The sequence below is a fragment of the Dendrobates tinctorius genome, unplaced genomic scaffold (assembly GCF_039654945.1).
Source record: "Dendrobates tinctorius isolate UK_male_01 unplaced genomic scaffold, ASM3965494v1 ptg000089l, whole genome shotgun sequence".
NCBI lineage: Eukaryota > Metazoa > Chordata > Amphibia > Anura > Dendrobatidae > Dendrobates > Dendrobates tinctorius.
This window is the reverse complement of record NW_027361757.1, coordinates 55653-81435: the sequence shown is the minus strand read 5'-3', so window position 1 is coordinate 81435 and position 25783 is coordinate 55653. Positions and strand designations below refer to the sequence as shown.

General features: G+C 45.2%; 1 protein-coding gene across 4 annotated transcripts in view; it reads right to left on the bottom strand.

The window, feature by feature from the left end:
• GBF1 (golgi brefeldin A resistant guanine nucleotide exchange factor 1) overlaps positions 1-25783 on the bottom strand; it is a 212446-nt gene that overhangs the window by 138534 nt on the left and 48129 nt on the right. For all 4 annotated transcript variants that reach the window (XM_073585753.1, XM_073585755.1, XM_073585754.1 and 1 more), the window contains exons 9-14: positions 24979-25067; positions 24675-24877; positions 22814-22937; positions 22605-22730; positions 21122-21204; positions 3800-4036 (exon numbers count right to left, since the gene is read on the bottom strand). In XM_073585753.1, coding sequence (XP_073441854.1) covers positions 3800-4036; positions 21122-21204; positions 22605-22730; positions 22814-22937; positions 24675-24877; positions 24979-25067 — 862 coding nt within the window. The remainder of the gene's footprint in view (positions 1-3799; positions 4037-21121; positions 21205-22604; positions 22731-22813; positions 22938-24674; positions 24878-24978; positions 25068-25783) is intronic.

The following is a 25783-nucleotide window of genomic DNA, read 5'->3' as shown; positions in this document are numbered from 1 at the left end:
CAGCCCAAAGGGGAGAGCTGTGAACTGATCGGGATCCATAAGGAGCACTAAGTGGAGAAATCTCTGATGTGCTAGGCAGATAGGGATGTGGAGATAGGCATCCTGGATGTCAACCGGGCAGAGGAACACCTTGCGTTCCCATAAAGGCAACTACTGAGTGGAGGGATTCCATTTGAAAATGACGGAGGTGCACTCGCTGGTTTATAGATTAAGATCCAGGATTGGACGGAGAGAACCGTCCTTTAGGACAATGAAAAGATTGGAATAGAAACCCGAGAAAAGTTCCTGAGAGGGAACAGGAACAATGACCCCTGCCTGGAGGAGAGAGTCCATGGCTTGGAAAAAAAGGGCACGTGAGAGAGGTCATCCTTGGAGGGCATGACATGAAAAAACATCTGCATGGCAGAAGAAAATTACATCCTGTAACCTGTGGTCACAAACTCTCTGACCTAGGCGTCTTCAACTACGAATAGCCACGTGTCTCGGTAAAGCAAGGAGGCCAACCAACCTGAGATGATTCCCAGGTTGGGTGACCAGTCATGCAGAAGAGAATCTATTGGATGGGGAAATGGAGGATTTGGCAGAGTGACCCTTAGGGTGCCATGATGGGGTCAATTTGCAGGACGGCTTCCTTCTCTCTCGAGCCAGGGACAGATATCGCTAGGAGTTCCCAGAGAAGGAGAAATGATGAAAGGGACGAAACTGAAGAGAACATCTCCTGGTGAATGGACGTTTAGGCTGGGGAAGAGAGGTACTCTTACCGACGGTGGTATCCGAGATGAGCTGATCCAGTTTAGACACAAAGAGTTGTCATCCTTGGAAGGGGAGATAGGTAAGGGAATTTTGGAAGACTTTTCCGCATTCGTGAACTTGAGCCAAAAGGATTCTACATATGGTGACAATATTGCTCCTAACACGGGTGGAACAGCTAGAGAGAAGCGAAGAGTAGTTATTTTCCTGCATGGGCAATCTGGTCCGCAAGATCACCCAGTTTGTCAGGCGAGGCCCGCTGATAAAATGCCCTGCCGAAGGAGCTTTGCCCAGGCGAACATCAACTTGGCTACCCATGAGGAAGCAAAGACAGGACTGAGAGGCGCCAGCAGCCTCAAAGGCAGACTTGACTAGGGTCTCGATCTGTCTGTCAGTGGAGTTCTTGAGGGATGAAGCATCAGGGAGTGACATGACAGTCTTAGAGGACAGGGGTGAGACGGGAGGGTCCACAGACAGGGATTCAGCCCATTTAGTAAGGAAATCAGGCCCAAGAGAATACAAGATGTCCAACTGCCTTCTACCTGGAAAGCGCTTTTCTGGGTGTTCCCACTGTTTTGTAAAGATTCTCTCAAACTCCTTGCAATTTTTGAGACAGAGTGGTCAGGGGTAGGACCTAGGACCCTCATCCTCAATTTTGATGGTCCAATTGACGGAAGATATGAGGATGTCGACCATATCCTGAAATTTGGATGTTTGGTCCATGTCGGGTTCAGATTCAAACTGGGAATCCAGGTCAAACCCCCGGGCACCTCAGAGGATGAAGAGTGGGACACAGGGAATCCTGGAGGAAGTAGAGGGAAAAGGGGAATCAGACGAGGAACTGGTGTGTGCCTGCTTCTTGGCTCTTATCCTTGATCTGCCATGCTGAGGGTGACTAATGGATGACGGATTCATCCAGAGGAAGGATCAGAGGATTGGTGGCGGCTGACAGGTTAGGTAAACACTCAAGGACCAGTACGAGGAACTGGGATACCTTGGTTAGGTCAGTTACTGGTTAAGAGATTAAAACAGCCAACTCCGATGGGGGGCTCTTGTGAAGCTTGCATGTTAAAAGGGTTGCAATCTGTGCACAAAGCAGAGGCCTGACCGAGGGCCCCTTCTTTTTAAAGAGACGACAGGAGTAGTGGATAACAGTGGGGGAAAAATGGCAGTATGTTATCACAAACGTCAACTTAGAAGCCTTATATTACAGGCTCACATGAACAATAGACTGAATTCTTGACCAACCAAAGAAAAACACAAATTAAAAATTTAACATATAGATAACAGTCTATGCTTCCTGGTTTACTGAAAATAGACGTCTGGATAATTAGGTTAAGTTCACACAGGGTGGTTTTGCTACGGTTTTTTCTGCAGCAAAGCCCGATTTCTTGGCAGGAAAGAAGCTGCGGCAAAAACACATTTTGGTGAGTTTTTGTTTACATTACTGTTGAATTTTTTCCATACGTTTTTGGGGCTAACTTGTGTCTCTTTGTGCATGCTAATAAAGTCGAGTGCCCCCAGAGAAAAAAAAAAAAAATCTACTTCCTGTAGAATCGTACCTCTAGATCCTTTGAAAAGCCGGCAATTCATGTACCGCTACAGTAAAATCACACTGACAGTTTAGGATAGAATAGATATATACACATGGAATAGACAGATATATAGAGGTCAGTGACACACACATAGATATATGTATTTATATTACATAGAGCGATAGAAGAAAAGCCAGCAATTCAGCAGTCACAGTAGTGTGAAATCACTGCAGAAGCAGACACGATAGAAGATAAGGATTACATACAGTAAATATATATAGGATATATAGATGTCGGTAACAAATACAATTAGTACAGTGTGTGTAGCTTACTGTACATGTATTTAATAAAAGATTATTTTACGGAAAAAAAATGGCGTGGGCTCCCGCACAATTTTCTTAACTAGTAGAGGGAAAGCTGATGGCTGGGGGTCAATGTTTATTGTCTGGGAAGGGGGTAATACCCATGGAGCTTCCAGGCTACTAATATCACCTCACAACTGTATACTTTACCTTAACTGGCTATTAAAATGGGGAGATCGAGGGCTTCGGTGGAATTAGGCGAGGTTGTAGGTATGGTTTAATAGAGAATATTAAAGGAGTCTGCGTCATTCTGTCAATTAAAGGATTTTTTTCTGGGTGTTTGTGTTTTCTTACAATGTGACTATGGTGTTAGTAATGGGGGCTTCTTTATTGACGCCTCTCCATTACTAACCTCGGGGCTTGATGTCACTGGACACTACAAAGGTAACCTCAACCCCCCAACTATCAAGTGGGAAGAGCCGGGCAAAGCGCCAGAATTGGCGCATCTAATAGATGTGCCTTTTCTGGATGGCTGCGGGCTGCTTTTTTTTAGGCTTGGGGGGGGGGGGGGGGCAATATCCATGGCCCCTTACCAGCCTGGGAATACCAGCTCCCAGCTGTCTGCTTTAACAAGGTTGGTTGTAAAAAATGGGTGGACCCCATGCTTTTTAAAATAATTAATTAAAACTTCTTCCTCCTGGCCAGCTCTGATATGTGGCCTGGGGTGAGAAACAGGCAATGACCGGTAGCAACAAGCCGCCCTAGGACATGCTTGAAGTATCATGTGATAAAGGTCCTGCCCCACAGACCAGAGAGGGGACAGCACCACACTGTTCTCTCGGTCGCTTATTTATGGAAAAACAGGGTGAGATGTTACACCCAGTTACCCTGAAAAGAATAATCTGAAAGACAAAGGGAAAGAATTAACAAAACACAAGGTAACCTAAGAAAAAAATAAAAGACAAATCTGCCTCCTACTTACACCAAGCTAAAGGTGTACCTTGCTGAGAAAAAGCTAAGCTAAAGGTGTACCTTGCTGAGAAAAAGCTAAGCTAAAGGTGTACCTTGCTGAGAAAAAGCTAACTTTTTTTTTTTGCCTAGTATCAGCCACCTAGCAATAGCAACTTACACTCATGATTATGTGTCCCCAATGAAGCGATAAAGAAAAACATCACCCTATAAACTTTCAGTAAGGGGTTCCATTTCCGTTACCTGAATCCAGATATGGCTTTTTGAATGATGGCCTCTTCCATGCTCTTGTCAAACACATAGGATAAGGCAGCAATTGTTGGCCCCCAGGTCATAGTGAACAGATCATGGTCATAGCTTCCAGGTGACACATGCAAGAAAATGCCTTCAGGTGTAGCACCTCTGTGAAGCAGCACACTCCACATGTAATTCTCCTTAACCAGGCCCGTTTGTTCCTCAGGCATTACTATTTCATCATTCCTGAAGAAAGAGGTAAAAAGTCTTAATATTCTATTCAAGTGCTGTGACCAAGGGGTAATGATTGCTAATGGACAATGTGGCCCCTGTTAGGCTGTGTTCACAAAAGAGACATGCCCACTATATGAATGGCTTAAATACGTAGCAAGATCAGTGTGTAACTTTAATCTCTTATGCTTTTAATTATGATGGGTGAAACATGGAAAATCCAGATGAAGTGGACTGAAAAATCTGCACTATGCCCTCAAATCTGTGTGGATATTTTACACAAAATAGAAGAAAGGAAAAAAAAAAAAAAAAAAAAAAAAAAAAAAAAAAAAATCGGGTTCAGTACAGTTGGTACTTTTCAGATTTCTTCACACAAAATCCACAAACATGCATGCCAGCTCCGATCTGCACATCTGCAGGCTGCAGAAGAGATGTGCTCTCCAGCTGACACATTCATTTATCTTAAGGCCCTTTTACATTTAGCGATGCACCAGCGATCCGACGAGCGATCCGACCCGGTCAGGATCGCTTGTGCATCGCTAAATGATCGCTAGTGAGCTTTCATACAGAAAGATCTCACAGCGATGCAGCAGCGACGCAGCGCACGATACTTACCATTCACACACAGCGATCCTGCGTCCTCCCGCCCGCCTCCACGCGTCGCTGGACGTCACAGCAGGAAGCCCAGCAGGAAGCAGACGACGAGAAATGGAGCTGGACATTCTCGCGCGATCAGCGATGGACAGCGGGGGAGCCGGTCGCTGGTAAGTATCACACATAGCGATATCGCTAGCAATATCGCTATAACGTCACAAAACCAGTGACGTTTTAGCGATATTGCTAGCGATATTGCTTAGTGTAAAACCCCCTTTAGGAAGCAACTGTCTATGATATGCAAAAAAAAGCCTATATAGGACATGAAAGCTATACTCAACATACAAGCAAATCTATACCAACATTAGCTAGGCAAAATATTTAACTCAGATGTATATTACAGAGGATACAGACCACAACAAAGAACAGATGATTTATGTACCAAAAAGTAACATTCCCCAAACTTTACAAATAGGCTGAATAAAATAAGTTCAACATCATAAATAGCTGTAATTAACCCCTTCATGACCCAGCCTATTTTGACCTTAATGACCTGGCCATTTTTTGCAATTCTGACCAATGTCCCTTTATGAGGTAATAACTCAGGAATGCTTCAACGCATCCTAGCGATTCAGAGATTGTTTTTTCGTGACATATTGGGCTTCATGATAGTGGTAAATTTAGGTAGATAATTTTTGCGTTTATTTGTGAAAAAAATGGAAATTTGGCGAAAATTTTGAAAATTTAGCAATTTTCAAATTTTGAATTTTTATTCTGTTAAACCAGAGAGTTATGTGACACAAAATAGTTAATAAATAGCATTTCCCACATGTCTACTTTACATCAGCAAAATTTTGGAAACAACATTTTTTTTCGTTAGGAAGTTATAAGGGTTAAAAGTTGACCAGCAATTTCTCATTTTTACAACAAAATTCACAAAACCATTTTTTTTTTTTTTTAGGGACCACCTCACATTTGAAGTCACTTTGAGGGGTCTATATAGCAGAAAATACCCCAAAGTGTCACCATTCTAAAAACTGCACCCCTCAAGCTACTCAAAACTACATTCAAGAAGATTATTAACCCTTCAGGTGCTTCACAGGAACTAACGCAACATGGAATGAAAAAATGGACATTTTAATTTTTCCAACCAAAATTTTCTTTTAGCATCAGTTTTTTCATTTTTACATGGGTAACAGGATAAAATGTATCCTAAAATTTGTTGGGCAATTTCTCCCGAGTACACCGATACCTCATATGTGGTCATAAACCACTGTTTGGGTGCACGGCAGGGCTCAGAAGGCAAGGAGCGCCATTTTACTTTTTGAATGTAAAATATGCTTGAATATTCAGCGGTTGCCATGTCTTGTTTTAAGAGTACCTGTGTGCCTAAACATTGGAGCTCCCCCACAAGTGACCCCCATTTTGGAAACTAGACCCTCCAAGGAACTTATCTAGATGGATAGTATGCACTTTGAACCCCCAGGTGCTTCACAAATTGATCTGTACATTTTCACAAAAATTTTATTTAGCCTCAGTTTTTTCATTTTCACATGGGCAACAGAATAAAATGGATCCTAAAATTTATTAGGCAATTTCTCCTGAGTACATCAATATCTCATATGTGGTCATAAACCACTGTTTGGGCGCACCGCAGGGCCCGGAAGGGAAGGAGCGCCATGTGACTTTTTGATTGGAAAATTAGCTCCAATCGTTAGTGGACACCATGTCCCATTTGGAGAGCCCCTGTGTGCCTAAACATTGGAGCTCCCCCACAAGTGACCCCATTTTGGAAACTAGACCCCCGAAGGAACTAATCTAGATGTGTGGTGAGCACTTTGAACCCCCAAGTGCTTCACAGAAGTTTATAACGCAGAGCAGTGAAAATAAAAAATCATTTTCTTTTGCTCAAAAATGATTTTTTAGCCCGCTATTTTTTATTTTCACAAGGGTAACAGGATAAATTGGACCCCAAAAGGTGTTGTCCAGTTTGTCCTGAGTACACTGGTACCCCATATGTGGGGGGAAACCACTGTCTGAGCGCACGGCATGGCTCAGAAGGGAAGGAGCGTCATTTGACTTTTTGAATGGAAAATTAGCTCCAATTGTTAGCGGACACCATGTCGTGTTTGCAGAGCCCCTGTGTGCGTAAACTTTGGAGCTACCCCACAAATGACCCCATTTTGGAAACTAGACCCCCTAAGGAACTTATCTAGATGCACAGTGAGCACTTTGAACCCCTAGGTGCTACACAGAAGTTTATAACGCAGAGCCGTTAAAATAAAAATATTTTTTTTCCCTCAAAAAATAAATTTTTAGCCTGCTATTTTTTATTTTCACAAAGGTAACAGGATAAATTGGACCCCAAAAGTTGATGTCCAGCTTGTCCTGAGTACGCTGGTACCACATATGTGGGGGGACCACTGTTTGGGCACACGTTGGGGCTCAGAAGGGAAGTAGTGACGCTTTGAAATGAAGACTTGATGGAATGGTCTGTGGGCGTCATGTTACATTTGCAGAGCCCCTGATGTACCTAAACAGTGGAAACCCCCCACAAGTGACCCCATTTTGGAAACTAGACCCCCCAAGGAACTTATCTAGATGTGTGGTGAGCACGTTGAACCCCCAAGTGCTTCACAGAAGTTTATAACGCAGAACCGTGAAAATAAAAAATCTTTTTTTCCACAAAAATAATTATTTTAGCCCCCATTTTTTTATTTTCCCAAGGGTAACAGGAGAAATTAGACCCCCAAAGTTGTTGTGCAATTTTTCCTGAGTACCCTGATACCCCATAAGTGGGGGTACACCACTGTTTGGGCACACGTCGGGGCTCGAAATGGAGGGAGCACCGTTTGACTTTTTGAACGCAAAATTGGCTGGAATAAATGGTGGCTCCATGTCGCGTTTGGAGACCCCCTGACATGCCTAAACAGTGGAAACCCCTCAATTCTACCCCCAACCCTTAGTCCAACCCCCAACCCTTAGTCCAACCCCCAACCCTTAGTCCAACCCCCAACATTTAGTCCAACCCCCAACCCTTAGTCCAACCCTAAGTCCAACCCCCAACCCTTAGTCCAACCCCAACCCTTAGTCCAACACCAAACCTTAGTCCAACCCCAACCCTTAGTCCAACCCTAGCCCTTACCCTAATGGAAAAAAAAAAAAAAAATTTATTTTATTATTTGTCCCTACCTATGGGGGTGATAAGGGGGCGGTGATTTACTTTTTTTTTTTTAGTTTGATCACTATGAAAGTTTATCATAGTGATCAAAATAAATGAATGAATCTGCAGCGTTGCAGATTCGATTCGGCGCACTGCGCATGCGCCCGCCATCTTTTAAGATGGCGGCGCCCATGACGCTGGACGGCGGGACACCGAGACGGATAGCGGGAGGTCGGAGGCACAAAGGAGGGTGAGAGTGGGTGATCGGAAGGGTGATCGGAGGGCTGGGGGGGCAGATTATGACGGCGGCTGCCGATCGGTGCCGTCAGACGGTGGCGGCTGCCGATCGGTGCCGTCAGTCGGTGTGGGGGGGGGGGGGGGTCGGGTCTCGGTGTCCAGCCATGTCCGATGCTATTTCAGCATCGGCCATGGCTGGATTGCAATATTTCACCAATTTTCATTGGTGAAATATTACAATCGCTCTGATTGGCAGTTTCACTTTTAACAGCCAATCAGAGCGATCGTAGGCACGTGGGGGCTAAGCCACACCCCCAGGTGTTAACTCTGAAGGGTCCTTTGTGTGCGGGTCGGGTGACCTTTCAGTGACCCCGCTCACCCGACCCACAGGGGGGCTATTTATAGCATGATGCCTACGTAGGCGTCATAGGTCGTTTGGGCATTGCTTTTCATGACGCCTACGTAGGCGTCAAAGGTCGTGAAGGGGTTAAGATGTGTAAGAATTATATAAATACCTTTTAAATGAGTACTCCTTAGGATAGACCATCAATATTAATTTTGTGAAGGTCCGACACTAAGCACCCTCACAGATCAACTTTTAACGTTGGCAGAGGCTGGATGTAGAAAATGTACAAAGCAAAAGAGCGCAGCTGTGTACCCTGTGTAGTGGCTGCTGCTGGGTACTACAGATCAACTCATTTGAATAAGAGCTTATCTATAGTACCGGGAAGCAGCTACTACATAGTGTACGGGGCTGTGCTGTTCTGCTCTGTACACGGTTTACATTCGACATGTCGAACACCCACTGTTGCTATACTGATGATCCAATGAATAATTCATCAATATCAAAGTGGTGGAAAACTACAAAAAAAAACAGAGCAGAGTATTGAGCTAACCCTCTAAAGTGTTAAAGGGTTATTCCCACCCTCTTCACCCAAACGAGCATGAATTATAAAGGGGATAACTTTTTTTTTGGGTGGAATGTGTGTGTGGGGGGGGTTGGGGGAGTGGAATAACGCTTTCAATAAAATCAGTATGTGCCGTCGCCAATAATAATTCAAAATCATAAGCAAGAGACAAAAACAGGTACTGCAGTTTTTAAAAAAAACTCTTGCGGACCCTTGCAATGAATTACAAACACCTCCGCACATATAGTTATCACAGAGCATCATACAGTCACCAACCAGTGAAAAAGGCGGCTGCTTACGTGACAATATACCCTTGTATGCAACAATTAAAGTTTTCACTTCAACCGTAGCGAGCCGCTAGCGCTATCCATGGACAGTCACTTGATGTACTGTGTGCACAAGTTTGTGCATTACCCAGTTAGCCATTAAAAGGCATCAACCACTGAGGACTCTCAATTCTAAATATTTTTCTGCATTACACAAGGCATTCCCAGACTGACCTCCTTAAAGCTTCTAGCATTGAAAAGAGAAATGAAAGCAGAGGAGTTGCCAGAGATCACATCCTGTCTCCAGAGCATTGTAATCCCCTGAGCTTTGAAGTCTCTGGAGTTGGATTTACTGAGCAGACTGCATTTCTGATCACTTCTTAAGCCCTAGCTGCCTATAAACAGCTGTGAGCACTGAAAGCCGAGCTTCTTAACAGCTAGAAGAGGTGCAGTGACGACAGAACAGAGCCAACAGAAACCTGATCAACTGCTTATGTGGACTATGGGGAAAAAGGAAATAAAATATCAAATATTACAATATGTTACTGATAGACTGGACCTTTACTAGTAACAATAAAGCAACATGAAAGACCAGGCTTTCCCAATCTCTCCCAAGAAGACGCTGTGTTTTTACCATTTTCCTACTGTTTTTTTAATGTGTCTGGAGAGGCCACACACAAAATTTAGTTTGTTATCAGAGCCTTATTGCTAAATTGACAAGAGTCAGAAGACACCTGTAAATATAGAATGGTTGTGCAGTAATGGGTATTCCCGCAGAGGACACCATGTGCAGAATTATTAGGCAAGTGAGTATTTTGACCATATCATTTATATGCAAATTTTTCAACTATATAAATGTGAACGCTTACTGGATGAAGCAGATCAGGTGATGTGTATTTGTGTAATAAGGGAGGGTGAGGCCTAAGGATGCAACACCCTGTATCAAGGTGTGCAGAATTAAAAGGCAGTTTGCCGGTAAGTAACCATGGTGGTTTTCCCTTCACCCATGACAGCACACCTGAGAGATTTTTGGAGACTTCGAAAACACCTTAGGGAGGGACCACCGCTTGCAGCACCCTTCTCCCAAAGGTTAAGTCAGCAGAGGAGGATAGATTTAATCTATAGTGCTTATAAAGAAGGTTGAAGGTGAGGCCCAGGTAGCGGCCTTACAAATTTGTTCAATCGATACCTCTGCCTTTTCAGCCCAGGAGGTCGCCACGGTTTTGGTTGAATGAGCCTTGATGCCGTCAGGAATCGGACCACCACTAGCTGAGTAAGCTACACTAATGGCCTCCCTGAACCATCTGGCAATAGTCCCTTTTGAAACCCCATAGCCCTTCCTGGCACCCTGAAAGGCTACGAATAGGGACTGGGACCTCCTCCACTGGCTAGTGACAGATATGTATTCTAACAGGGCTCTCTTAATGTCCAAACTATGGAATTTTTCCTCCCCTGAATTCTTTGGATTATCGCAGAAGGATGGGAGGATAATCTCCTGACCTCGATGGAAATCTGATGCTACCTTAGGCAGATAAGCGGGGTCTGTTCTTAATATCACACTGTCCTGAAAAACTTGTGTATAGGGTGGATTTATCGAGAGAGCCTGCAAGTCGCTTACTCTACGGGCCGATGTAAGGGCCACTAAAATGATCGTCTTTAGGGTCAGATATTTTATGGGTAGCTGATGTTAAGGCTCGTATGGTTCTTTTGTAAGGGCCTCTAGTACCAGGTTTAAATCCCACGGGGCTATTCTAGGTACTGGGATAGGCCTAGCCCTATGGCAGGATTTGATAAATCTGGCTACCCATCTATTTGTTGCCAAGTTGCAGTTATAGAGCGCTCCTAGTGCAGATACCTGAACTTTAAGAGTGTTTACCGCTAACCCCAGCTGTAATCCTGATTGTAAAAACTCCAAGATGGCACTAATCGGGGGTTCTTGTCCTAACAGCTTACCTAGGAACTGCAGGAATTTATTCCATGTTCTGCCGTAGATATTGGTTGTCACCGGTTTCCTACTCTTTAGCAGGGTGGCCACCAACCCGGGAGAGAACCCTCTATCCATTAAAAGCGACCTTTCAAATTCCACGCCGTCAGATGGAATCCTTTGACCTGAGCGTGGAATATTGGACCTTGAGCTAGTAGATCCGGGATTTCTGGCAGAACCCATGGATCAGAGAGGGACATCATTCGTAGCAGAGCAAACCAGGGCCTTTTTGGCCAAAATGGGGCTATTAGGATCACCCTGGCTTGATCGTTCCTGATCTTCCTGACAACTGTTGGGATGAGAGCCACTGGGAGGAACGCATAGGCTAGCCTGAAGTCCCACGGAATTTGCAATGAGTCCACTGCCCATGGTTTTTCTCTCGGGTTTAGTGAGCAAAACCTCTCTGCCTGTTGTACTTGTTGGCAAAGAGGTCTATCACTGGTTTCCCCCAAAGCTGTGTTATTTTTTGAAAAACGGACCGATTCAGAGCCCATTCTCCTTGCCTCAGAGTATTGCGGCTCAGGAAATCGGCCTCTATGTTTTCTGCCCATTTTATGCGCAAGGCTGTTAAGGAGTGTAGGTGTTGCTCCGCTCTGCCAAGAATGTCGCTTGCTGCCTTCATTAGGGAGTGTGATCTTGTCTCCCCTTGGTTTTTGATGTACGCCACCATTACTTTGTTGTCCGACATGATGCGGACATTGCGACCCCTGAGTAGGGGAATGAATTGGCTTAGGGCTGTGTTCACTGCCCACAGTTCTCTCAGGTTGGAAGATGCCCCCATTTCTTGAGACCTCCAGGAACCCTGGGCTACATAACCCCTTAGGTGTGCCCCCCCACCCCGAGAAGCTTGCATCTGTTAGTATTACGTCGGTCGTGTCTGTCTGTCTCAAGGCATTCCCGAAGCCAAGTTTGCACTGTCCAGCCACCAGTTGAGAGAGTCCCTGGTCTCTAAGGAAAGCTCCAGTCTTCCTTCTAAACGCCCTCTCAGCGATCTTTGTGCTGACAATATCTCTCCCTGGAGCTGTCGGGTGTGAAATTGAGCCCACCTGACCGCCGGAATACAGGCCGTCAGGGTACCCAGTAGAGACATCGCATTTCTCAATGTCATATGAGGTTGGTTTTGGGCAGCCAGTGTCATGTTCTGCACCTTCTCTATTTTGGTATCCGGAAGCAGACACGCCTGCTGTTCTGAATCCAGGATAAATCCCAGGAAGGTCTGTATTTTTAGGGGCTGTAGTTTTGATTTTTGGAAATTTATTATCCACCCTACTTCCTGTAAAGTGTCAGTCACCAGGCCCAACTGTGCCGTGCAGTGGTCCTCTGAGCTGCCCACTATAAGGAAATCGTTTAAGTAGGGTTATTATGACCGTATTGTGAATCCGGAGGAAGGCTGTTACCTCCGCTATGACCTTGGTAAAAACCCTCGGGGCTATAGATATGCCAAATGGAAGAGCTCTGAATTGGAAATGCCTGAGTATGCCCTGGATATAAAGAGCCACTCAAGTATTATTGGTAATCCATATGGATAGGGATGTGATAATATGCATCCTTCAAATAGACTACGGCCATAAAACAATCTTGATGTAGCAGCTTTATGGCCGTAGCCACCGATTCCATCTTGAAGGTTTGATTCCTTAGCCACCGATTGAGACCTCGGAGGTTTATGACCGTCCTGAATGATTGATCTGGTTTCTTTATAAGAAAAAGGGGGGAATAGAATCCTTCCTGTGTGTTTGGGACTTCGGAAAGGACCTGCTTGTCTATCAGGCTCAGGATCTCTGATTCCAAGGCCAACTGTTCTTCAATCGCTTTCCTGATAGGGGTAATGACAAACACCGCTTTTGGCTGGCGAACAAAGGGGATTCTCAGGCCTTCTCTTAAGATGCCTAGGATCCAGGTATTGGAAGAGTTCTTTTCCCAGGCCTGGGAAAAGAGGGCCAATCTCCCCCCTACAGGAATGCTGGCGTCATTGTGGAGATTTCTTTGAAGTGGAGGTGCCTCCACCAGAAATAAATCCCGACTCCTTTTTTCCTTTTATCTTCCCATCTTTTTCTATCGTCCGGAGGACGACCCCTATTGAATCTTCCTCTCCGAAAGGGATGTCTCCTCTGATCTGTCGGGAATCCTTTCTTCCTATCGCTTGCCTTTTCCAGGATATCAACCAAGTTTTTCCCAAATAACAAATCGACCATCGCAGGGAAGAGAGCACTATTTAGCTTTCGTCAGTGGCCGGAAGGCGCCCGCGGCTCTCCCCTGCTAGCTGTTCAGAGGATTGAGGTCGCGGGCCCGCGCGAGGGGAGGGCGGCACAGCCGGGTCTCCAGGAACCACCGGGATCCCTGCCTGCGCCCACACAAACCCGGAGCCCGAGGAGTCACCGGGGACTGTGCCTCCAGCACCCGACGGCCGGCGCTACAGGTGAGACGGGCCTGGGATCATTTTTTTTTTTCTTCTTCTTCTTTCTCTTCGCCATGATAGGCACCGCCACAGTGGGATTCCTTCCAGGACAGGAACCCAACTGAAGTGGGGGAGAGGTGCCGCCCCTTATATCTCAGTAGGTTCCTGTCCTGGCGGGGCGGATCCCTCTCTCAGGTGTGCTGTCATGGGTGAAGGGAAAATTCTTTTTTTTTTTTATTTTCACGACTCAACATTATAAACTTCTGTGAAGCACCTGGGGGTTCAAGGTGTTTTTTTTCTCCACATTCCAAAAATTCCTGTGAAGCACCTGAAGAGTTAATAAACTTCTTGAATGTCGTTTTGAGCACCTTGAGGGATGCAGTTTTTAGAATGTCACTTTTGGGTATTTTCTGTCATATAGTCCCCTCAAAGTTCACTTCAAATGTGATGTGGTCCCTAAAAAAATGGTTTTGTAAATTTTATTGGAAAAACTCCCTGGTCAATTTTTAACCCTTATAACTTAAAATTGTGCTGAATTGAAGTAGACATGTGAGAAATGTTGTTTATTAACGATTTGTTTGACATATCTTTGTGATTTAAGGGCATAAAAATTCTACGTTTGAAAATTGCACAATTTTCGCCACATTTCTTTTTTTTTTTTTCCCACAAATAAACCCAAGTCATATTGAAGAAATTTTACTACTATCATGAAGAACAACGTCACGTAAAAAGAAACACGGAATCACCAGGATCCGTTGAAGTGTTCCAGAGTTATAACCACATAAAAGATGGATTTTTGGTTCTTACCGTAAAATCTCTTTCTTGGAGCCTACATTGGGGGACACAAATTACCATGGGTGTATGCTGCTGCTGCTAGGAGGCTGACACTATGCAAAAACAAGAAAATTGGCTCCTCCCCGGCAGTATACACCCACCGACAGATACCAAGTACCTCAGTTGGTGAGAAAGCAGTAGGAGAAGCCACGGAACTTTAAACATATGTACCAACCCAACAAGGAGCTCAAAGCCCAACACGGTACAACTTAAACAGGGAGGGTGCTGTGTACCCCAATGAAGGCTCCAAGAAAGATTTTACGGTAAGAACCAAAAATCCATCTTTCTTTATGGCCTTATTGGGGGACACAGATTACCATGGGACGATCCAAAGCAGTCCCAAGGGCGGGAACAGCAAAAAGGAACGAAAGAACCGGAAAGGCTTAGGTCGGCCGGTGAGCCACTGCCGCCTGCAGAACCTTCCTACCAACAACTGCATCAGACGAGGCCTGGGTATGAACCCTGTAGAACCTCGCAAAAGTGGGAAAGGATGACCAGGTCGCGGCCCTGCAAATCTGTAAAGCCGAAGCCTGGTGACGCACAGCCCACGAAGCTGCCACAGCCCGGGTAGAGAGGGCTCTCACTCCAGGAGGGTGCCGCTTTCCCTGAAGTCGGTACGCTTCCAGAATGGTAGAACGAATCCAGCGAGCTATCGTGGATTTGGACACCGGAACCCTTTCCGGCGACCTTCATAGAAGACTAGCAAGGAATCGGATTGACGAAAAGAAGCAGTCCTGGCGAGATAAGCACGCAAGGCTCTGACTACATCGAGTTTGTGGAGGGACTTCTCAATAGGGTGAGACGGAGTCGGGCAAAAAGATGTAAGAACGATATCCTCATTGATGTGGAAAGAGGATACGACCTTTGGGAGAAAGGAAGGAACGAGTCTGAGAATGACCTTATCCTGATGGAGAATCAGGTACGGGGAACGGCATGACAAGGCCGCCAATTCAGAAACTCTTCTGATGGATGTAATGTCAATCAAGAAAGTTACCTTCCACGAGAGAAGGGATAAAGGAATGTCCTGGATAGGCTCGAACAGCGCCTTTTGGAGAGCGCTAAGGACGAGATTGAGATCCCACGGATCTATCGGCGAATGATGTGGAGGAGCCACATGGGCGACCCCTTGAAGAAAAGTCAACCTGCGGTAAGACCGCCAGCTCTCTTTGGGAGAGGACAGACAGGGCGGAGACCTGGCCCTTGAGGGTACTGAGGGACAGACCCGCATCTAAACCAGACTGGAGGAACCCCAGAATAGATGGAATGGAAAAGGACATAGGAAAGTTTCTTTTTTTTTTTTTTTTTTTTTTTTTAACCCTCGCACCAACGGAAAAAAGGTCTTCCAGCACCTATGGTAAATGCGGGAAGAGGCCGGTTTTCTGGCTTTGATCATAGTCTGAATCACCTGGTCAGACAAACCTGATTCTCTCCGGATCGCGGCCTCAATGGCCATGCCGTTAAATTCAGAGACTGAGAATTCTCGTGGTAAAGGGGGCCTTGCGAGAGAAGATCCGGACGGTCTGGAAGCCTCCAGGGAACGTCCGCGAGCATGTTCACCAGCTCCGCGTACCAAGGGCGTCTTGGCCAGTTTGTGGCCACCAGAATCACTGGTACACCTTCCGATTTTATCTTTTTGACCACTCGAGGGATCAAGGCAAGAGGCGGAAATAGATAAGGAAGTCGGAACTGGGACCACGGAATTATCAGGGAGTCGCAAGAGACGGCTAGAGGGTCCCTGGACCTGGCTACGAACTGCGGAACTTTGTGGTTCATCCTAGACGCCATGAGATCAACATCTGGGGTGTCCCAGCGCTGGCATATCTGATGGAAGACTGAGGGGTGAAGGGCACATTCGCCTGATGCTAGACCTTGACGACTTAAAGTAGGCCGCCCAATTTTCCACCCCTGGAATGTGAACGGCAGAGATCGCAGGAACGTGACGTTCTGCCCAGCGCAGTATCTTGGCTACTTCCGCCATTACTTGCTTGCTGCACGTGCCCCCCTGGTGGTTTATGTATGCCACAGCCGTGGCGTTGTCCGACTGAATGCGGACCGGCTTGCCGAGGAAGAGAGGCTGCCAGTGAAGAAGAGCCAGGAAGATTGCTCTGATCTCCAGAAGATTGATGGGGAGAAGAGCCTCCTGTGGGTTCCACCGGCCTTGAGACGTTTTTAGATGGCACACCGCTCCCCACCCTAGAAGGCTGGCATCGGTGGTGATGACTTGCCATTGAAGCATAAAAAAGGACCAACTCTGGCCTTGCCCACCAAGTCAGGGATTGTTTCACTCTGAGGGGAAGGAGAATGGGACGGTCCAAGGACAGCGAGGTCTTGTCCCAGGCCGAAAGAAGAGCCAACTGGAGGGGACGAAGATGAAATTGTGCAAAGGGCACCGCTTCCATGGAAGCTACCATCTTCCTCAGAACCTTCATGCCGGACCGAAGGGGAATGGGGGTTGGCCGCTTGAGAAGTCGGATCCCTTTGGAAAGAGCTGAAAATCTCTCCTTTGGAAGAAACACACGGGCTAGATTTGTGTCGAATTCCATGCCTAGGAAGGTCAGGAGCTGTGTGGGGATCAAAATGGACTTTCCTTTGTTGATTATCCACCCAAGACGGCAAAGAGTGTCTAGGACTATCTGAAGACTGTCTTGCCGGGACGATCCCTTGATCAAAAGGTCGTCCAGATAAGGGATGATGAGGATCCCCCTGGAGCGGAGGATGGCCATGACTGTCGCCATTACCTTCGGGAAAACCCGGGGAGCGGAGGCCAGACCGAAGGGAAGAGCCGTGAACTGGTAGTGGTCTTCCTGAATCGCAAAACGAAGGCATTTCTGATGTTGCAAACACACAGGGATGTGAAGGTAGGCATCCCGTATTTCCACAGAACAGAGACATTCCTTGTGTTCCATTGAGGCTATCACCGACCGAAGAGACTCTATTCTGAAGTGGAAAATCTTTACTTGGCGATTGAGCAATTTGAGGTCCAGGATTGGCCGAAAAGAACCGTCTTTTTTTTTTTTTTTTTTTTGGGACAAAGAAGATACTTGAATAGAAGCCTGAAAATCGTTCGTGTGCGGGAACCGGAACGATCACTCCGGCGGCAAGAAGAGAGGAGACGGCTTGAAAAAATCCTGGAATGTGAGATCGCTGTCTTGGAGGTCGGGACAGGAAAAAACGTCCCTTTGGCGGAGACGCAAACTCGATCTTGTATCCGGATGTGATGATTTTCCCTGACCCAAGCGTCGTTGACAACAAACAGCAGGCGTCCATGAAAAAGGAAAGTCTGCCTCCCACCCTGGAAGAAATTCCAGGTGGGGGTGACCCGTCACTTGGAGGCAAACCAACCGGACCGGGTACCTGACAACCTGGGGTATTGACCTCTAGATCTCCAGCGGGGAGCGGGTTTGTAAGATGGTCTTTTCTGCTCTCGCTCCTTAGAGGCGGAAGGCCGATCTTTGAGGTAGTGTCCGCATTCCATGACTTTAGGCAAAGGACTCGGCGTACGGCCACTATGTTGCTGTTATCCCTTGCCACGCACCCAGCTGCATCTAGGGTGGTGGCCAAAAGGTATTTACCCACATGATTAATTTGATCTGCCAGATCCACCAACTCGTCCTGAGGAGCTGCTGCTAAGATGCCCCTGCGAAGAATCTTTGCCCAAGCAGAGATGACCTTTGCTACCCAGGCAGGTGCGAAAATCGGACAGAGGGAGGCACCAGATGCCTCAAAAAATTGATTTTGCTAGAGACTCTATTTGTCTGTCGGATCCTTAAGTGATGTCCCATCCGGGAACGTCTTTGAGGCTATGCAAGAGACAGGAGGATCCACTTCGGGGGCTTTGGACCATTTGCGCGTAAATCCGCATCAAAGGAGTACAGGACATCTAAGTACCTGCGGCCTGAGAAGCTCTGCTCGGGGTACTCCCAGTGTTTGGTCAGTGTAGTATCAAACTCTTTATGGTTTGGGAAAGTTTGGGATAGAGGCCTTGCCCGCTTAAATGGAATGGAACATTCCTGAGAAGGGGGCTTGTCTTGATTAATTTCTAAGGTTTGAAAGATAGCTGAAAGGAGGCTATCGACCATCTTCCGAGTTTTAGACATGCCATCTGCTTCTGAGCTAGATCCTGATTGGGGATCCTCATCTGACCTAGTGTCGTCTCCTGAGGAGGGAGAAGGGTACCTGGGAGAAGCAGTCGGGCCTAGAGAGCTGGAAGACGAGCAAAAGAGAACACGCTTCCTAGTAATTCTACTCGATCTGTCCCTCTGAAGGTCGCGGTCAGGTGCAGACGACTCACCTTGCGAGGCAGTCGGTGCACAGGTGGCTGTAGATAGCTGAGGCAAATGTTCTAGGACCTGGACCAGGGACTGAGACACTTTAGTCAGATCAGAGACAGACTGCGACATTGCCACGGCCCACTCAGAGAGAAGAGATACCCTCATCCCGGGAATCTGTGTGCTCCTGAGAGACTGACATGGCGGAGGGACTGCAGGACGGACAGGGGGGCGACGACTGACCTGAAGGCCACTTCTTTTTACAGCGTGCACAGGCGTAGTGAATAACGGTGGGCTTGAAAGAAAGCGCCGTTGAAGGGTTGAACATAGGTGGGATACGTCGTATGGCCGCAATAGAAAAGATCAGGGACTGCAGAGGGGAGCTAATTTGCAATAAAGAGCTGAGCTTACCGAGAATCTGACGAGCAGCAGGACCCTGAAGTGTCCTCCAAGCAGCGAAGAAGAGAGATTCCAGTCAGGAAACTGGCTGTGAGGTTGAGGAAGGCGGAGCTTGGCGCCGGGACGTGATCGGGCCATGGAGGCGGGGGGGAGCGGTAATAAAAAGATTGATGCCTCTGAAAGGAAAAGGAGCCCTGTAATAGGGTGGAATGGGCGCGCGAAAAAGGGCGCCAGAGAGAAAAGGAGAAGCGCGTCCTGAGCAGGGAGGCAGGAGAGAAAGTGAAACCGCTCCCCCTCCCCGCCTGGATCTCTAGCCTGCAATGGCCGCGGCGCCAATAGATAGAGGTGAGCTGCGCCCCCACCGCTCTGGAAACCCCCCCCAATGATGAAAAGACCCATTCAGCTGGAGCGACCGCTCCAGGGGACCGCTGATGCCTGTGCACGGCGGGGAGCGCGGCTGTCAGCATGAGGCGCGCGGCTGGCAGAGAGGGAGGAGGGCGGGAATTTCAAATGTTGCTCAGAGACATGCCGGCTGAAGGGAACGATCAGACTCTTACCTGACGTCCCTGAAGAGGATAACCGCAGGGGCCCTGCGTAACAGTCAGGCCGCTGGGAGAAGTCCTCTTACTCTGTGACATGTAGAAGACGGCGTTTTCTTGCTGGGTGCGAGGGATAGCCTGCTGACCACCGCCGTCTTCCTCTCAGCCCTGTCCCAGGAGAGGGGTGAGGGGTTGTTTTGGCAAGGACCGGCCACCCGTCATCCGCCCATAACACCGACTGGCGTTAGGGAAAGGTCCTGCCTGCAGTACTGAGAGTTACGATGTGGGAAATCACCACACTGCTCGCTCAGCCGCCTGATATAGGAAATCAGAGTGAAAACTACGCCCTGTTTCCTGATGTGAAGACCTGAAAGAAATAAGCGAGAAAAGATTAAAAAGTTCGACAAACACCTGCGGATCTGAGAAGATCCCGGTCCACCTCCTACACACACTAAGCACAAACTGAGGTACTTGGCATCTGTCGGTGGGTGTATACTGCTGGGGAGGAGCCAATTTTCTTGTTTTTGCATAGTGTCAGCCTCCTAGCAGCAACAGCAGCATACACCCATGGTAATCTGTGTCCCCCAATAAGGCGATAAAGAAATGACAGTGGTCAGAATTGTAAAAATTGGCTTGGTCATTAAAGTGCAAACCATCTTTTGGGGGTAAAGGGGTTAACTGGCAAAGATTTGAGAAGAATCTAAGATGAAGCGCCAGAAACCCATTATCCTCCAGTGCTGTCATATTCTAGAACTCCAACCACCCTGGGGAGCACAGAAGTACAAGGTTTTTAGTCCTCAGAGACATGGCAGAGGTAAGGAAGGCTGGAACTCAACCTTAAGATTGGGCCAAGGAATATCTGAAGATAGGCTTTTTAAAGGTTTTATGAACTGATAAGATGAGACTATACTTAATGGACCAGAAGGATGAGCTCGTGGCTGGATCAGTCAGGAGACCTCATCCAACTCGGATGCGTGCAAAGGTGGAGGTAGAGTGCTGCTATGAGCTGGCATTATTAAAGATGAGCTAGTTGGACCTTTTCAGATTGAAGATAGACTCGAAACCAACTTCTAAACCTACGGACAGTTTTACACTTTTTACAAGCAGTTGTACAGGAAAAAGGAAAACCACGATTTTTATGCAAGACAATGCTCCATCACAACATCGATGTCTCCGCTGCTTAGTGAACACATTAGGAAACAGACTATATGAATGGAAGACTTATTGAAAAGAAGGAGGGCTATATTGGCCACTGACTTTTTAAATGTATTTTTGTACACCGAGATGTTTGATTATTCTTGCTTCCATTTAATTGCATAATAATTCTACCCACAAATATTACCAAAGAAAGGCAAAACCTTGTCTTATATTTTCTTAAATATTCAGGTTTATTAACAGTTTGGAATTGATCGACAGAACTGTAGCTGTTGAAAAATACAAATTGCCTAATAATTGTGTATAGGCTTCATTATAGGAACACCCAAACTGGAGACAGACATGACTGATGACTTACTTGATGGCATGATAAATATCTTCAAGCATATCTTGGTCAAAATCTTTCCCACCATTGACACCTTTCAAGTTTTTTCTGAATTCCTAAACACAAAAAAAAAAAAAAAAAAAAAAAAGAGAAAAACCAGTATAAAGGTACAGGGATAGATAATTAGTAATAAAAATAAAAATCATGTTTACATAGCGTCAGCATATCAACAGCGCTTTACAAATGGGGATGTAACAGACAATAATACGAATCAGCAAACTAATGCAGGGTAGGTACACAGAATATGTAGCGGCCTGCTGATACCAGTGACACACGTGCAACCTTAGCTTGGGCAACCATGCATGTGTTTTTAAGTACAAAGAGGGGAGTGATTTGCTGAGACCCTACTAAGTGGCTTGCTTATTTCCTCCCGAGAACAAAATTATCAGGTAGTTGAAATCCAACAACTCAATACTGTCTCTCTCCGGCGTAGAGGAGTTGATGCCCGCATTAGATGGTCAGCAGCCTATTATAAAGACCGTGTGCCTGTGCAAAAATCACAGGGACAAGTCCATTTTTCAACGATATCACAGATTAAAATGATCCACACAAGTCTACGGGTCTGAGGGGATCACAGACAACACATGGATGGCATCATTGTGCTGTCCATCATTAACATTGGGAACAAACATGACTTCTAAATGAGACCTAATGCAGAGCAAAAACATACAATTTACCAATATACTCATTCAACTGGAACTTAAACCAAAAAAGTTAACAAAAATAAAATATAATAAAGATAAAAGTGTATCTTAAAAGAGCCCTAATAATTGCACTGTAAAGGAGACCACATTAGGGATTTTAGATGGCGTTTTCAGAATAGCTTGTCAAGTGTGCTTGGTCTGTGAAGGCTGTTGTCTTTGATGACAATGCCATTGGAAGAGCAGTCGCACAAAACTGCTCGATTGCTGCAATGATCAGAATCCTAATATGGCCTTCACCTCTAGTCTCTAGGGATGTAATTCTGTGATTCAGTATGAAATACAGCACCTGACAATGACTGAAAAAAAACAACGCAGGAATTTAGATGTTCTACAGATACCTGCCTGCAGTCAGCATCTGTAATACTTACCGTATTTTTATCACAAAAAGTGTCACCAATGGCCAGCAGAAAAGTATAAATCAGCTTTTTTGGCTATTTAGAATAGCCCCGTCACCTAAACAGTAATAAAGTCTTCTCCATTTTTCCATCCATGCCTAGAGCTACAACTTTATTTTCAAAACACAGTTGTGTGACATCTTGTATTTCTGTGGGACGAGTTGTATTTTTTAAAAGATGAGTGGTGCTTTACAATATTACAACTTAATTTATCATAGACTGTATTGAAAGAGGAAAATGAAATGGGGTGTAATGAAAAAAACACAACATTATTGCTCAGGTCTTGTTTTTGCTCTGTGGGTCTGTGAAATTAATGCAAGGAAGCAAAATGAGATGGAAATATAAGTTTTACCTCACCTCTAGAGTCATTGGCACATTCTGTTTGCGGACGTTGTGATTATGTTGGTCAGTGTTAAGCATAATGACGGCATACGCCAAGGCAAAGCAGGCATCACTATGGGCAAATGGCGTTCCATTAGATTTCTAGAAATGGGAAGAGAATATTTCACACTTTTTAGTTTGTGAATGCTATGCTAAAAGAAACGTAGATACTTGACTTCCCTTACCCTCCAATGCTCGGTAAATGCCTCGAGTAATCTGTGAATCACAGGCGCTTCCCCTGGTAAACGGAAGGCTTCAAGGTAAAGTCTTAATGCTTCATCAATTCTTAAGCCTTGGAACTGAAACGTTCTTAACGATATAAAGTGAAAGAAATGATTAAGAAATGACAGTTGTAACATGACAAACACAAAAAGTACTTTTTCAAGTGTCTATAAACCACAAATCATACATTTTTATTATTGGCTTCAATGAATCATTACTCATTTTCTTGAATATTCTCTTCCATAGCAAAAAAAAAAAAGTTACGAAACTCAGGAAAAGGTTTTGTGCTGGATTTAGAAAAGTTAAAGGAATAAATAATGGAACATGAACAACACACTATAAATATACAGTGAACGTCACTTCCAAGTGAAAGGGTTCATTTACACGAGTTCTGGAGACTGCACCAAGAATTATCAGATGGCCAATGGTTCCACTTACACAGATTTCTATATAGCTTTAGACCTCCAATTTACTGCAGGTGATTGTATGGCCTGAACAAAAATGACTGAAGAAGAGTTTTGATGTATGTAGTGCATACATATTGCATAATCAAGTTACGCAAGTAACATTCTTTTAGATCTCTGCATGCAGTCAGTGAATGCTTTCTTGTTTATTTCTATTACTGCGTATAGTTGAGAGTTTAGCACGACTGTACCCAGGTGACACCTCTTGCGGATGCTCTTTACTGAAGAATCACTAACCAGAATTGAAAACACTGTCGTAATGGCCACATACAGACTAATGTCAGTTGATCAAGCCAATATCAGCAAGCGCGGTCAACAGTCTAATGTGTCTGGAGGCACCAGAAAACCAATTGTTGGGTATGTCGGATTTTGGACTGCTGATCGCATTATCTCTCAGAGATAAGCTGCAGCCAAAGATGTCTGGTGACAGCTTTCTCAGGGAAGGAACACAGGAGAGATGGGCAGAACGAATGCTCTCCCGTATATGGCTGAGCCAGCCAACATATCACTTGGCTGACAGATATCTAATGTGTATGGCCGGATTTAGGCTGTATTCACACATACATGTCACAGTATGCCATTTGCATTTTTTTCTTTTAATTTTCTATAGGACAGCACACTTAGGCCGGGGCCACACTTGCGAATGTGATGCGAGAAACTCACGCGAGTCTCTTGCATCAATACCCGGCACTGCCGCCGGAACTTGGACCGGAGTGTGTGGCTGCATGTATTTCTATGCAGCCGCACACTGCGATCCCGAGTGCCAGACGGCAGTGCCGGGTATTGATGCGCAAGTCTCTCGCATCACACTTGCAAGTGTGACCCCGGCCTTACCCGTAGAGTTTTATTGCGCCATACACATCTATTTTAAAAAACATGCCAGTGTTTCCAGTCCGTATGGTTCAGAACATGTCCTATTCTCATCAGATTTGCGTACCAGACTCAGCCATTAAAGTGAATCTATTGGGATCTATATAAAATGGATGAATCACCAAAGACATATCGTACATCAGTTTTCCATCCGTGTTTAATGGAACCATTGTCAATTATCAATGGATAAAAATAAAAGGGTTCTGACAGTCTACCTGCTTCAGTAAAGAAGCAATTTTGATAAAGGAGAAGAAGAAAAAATTTAGTTTTTCACGGATCCATTAAAGCAATCTGTCCAGACAGGAGAGAGATTTGTGCTGATTATGCACATGGCTGATAGAAGACACGATGGGATACATTGTGAAAATGTCTCAACTAGTCACGGCATCAGAGGCATTAATTTTATTAATCAATTCATCTACAAATTATGCAGTTCTGTTATTGAAAATAATAAATTATAATAATTGATTGTCCAGCTGCAATGACTCACCCCACAAAGCTCTCAAGTAGATCAAGGCTCTTGCGATCACTTACGAATTCTCCTATCATTTTCTTGTCCAGTCTTGGATTCTCCCTCAGCCACTGTGCTACCTCCCTGTTATCCATTGGTGTTGTCAAGAGATTCTTTTCTTGAAGAAACTGTATTCCTTTCTTAGATTTTTGATTAAACTGCTCGGTTCCAGTTATAAGGAGCTTTGAAAACATCCAACACAAAGTGATCAAATGTTACAGGTTTGCTACAATGGGCTCCAAAAAAACAATAAAACAAATGAAAATGCTCGCCAGCTATATACCTTTTTCTTGTTCTTTATATCACTGAGCTCTTGGACCGTAGGAAGGGATGTTGAGAAGTGTGGAGGTTTCTTTTGAGCCTTCTTGTCAGCTAAAAAGACACCAGAAGCTAAGAAGCTACCTAAAATGACATTATATCCAGGGCATAATAAAAGCACCAAGTGCAACCAAAACTGCCCATCGATTATATGGAGGTTTCCGACCACATTTCATTTGCTTACACGGAAAGAGGTGTTGGAGATCTTGTATATACTCAGTTCCTACATGTACATGCCTATAATGCGTTCTCTTCGGATGGAGTTTCCATGAATCCAAGCTTATTCTCCTTCCGAGTACAAGTGTGCTGAATCAGTGTTCTTAAATGGAACCCGACTGCTAAAACATGCTACACAATCCATAGGCAGCATGTATTAGATGATGGCTGCATGATTTTCACAATATATATATATATATATATATATATATATATATATATATATATATATATATATATATATATACACACACACACACACACATACATACACACAACTCAAACACTGCAGCATTTCAGAGAAAAACATAGTTTGATACAGTGGGGAAAAAACGGATTTAGTCAACCACAAGTTGTGCAACTTCTCCCACTTAAAAAGATGAGAGAGGTCTGTAATTGACATCATAGGTAGACCACAACCATGAGAGTCAAAGTGAGAAAACAAATCCAGAAAATCACCTTGTCTGATTTGGCAAGATTTATTTTGCAAATTATGGTGGAAAATAAGTATTTAGTCATCTAAAAACATGCAAGATTTCTGGCTCTCACAGACC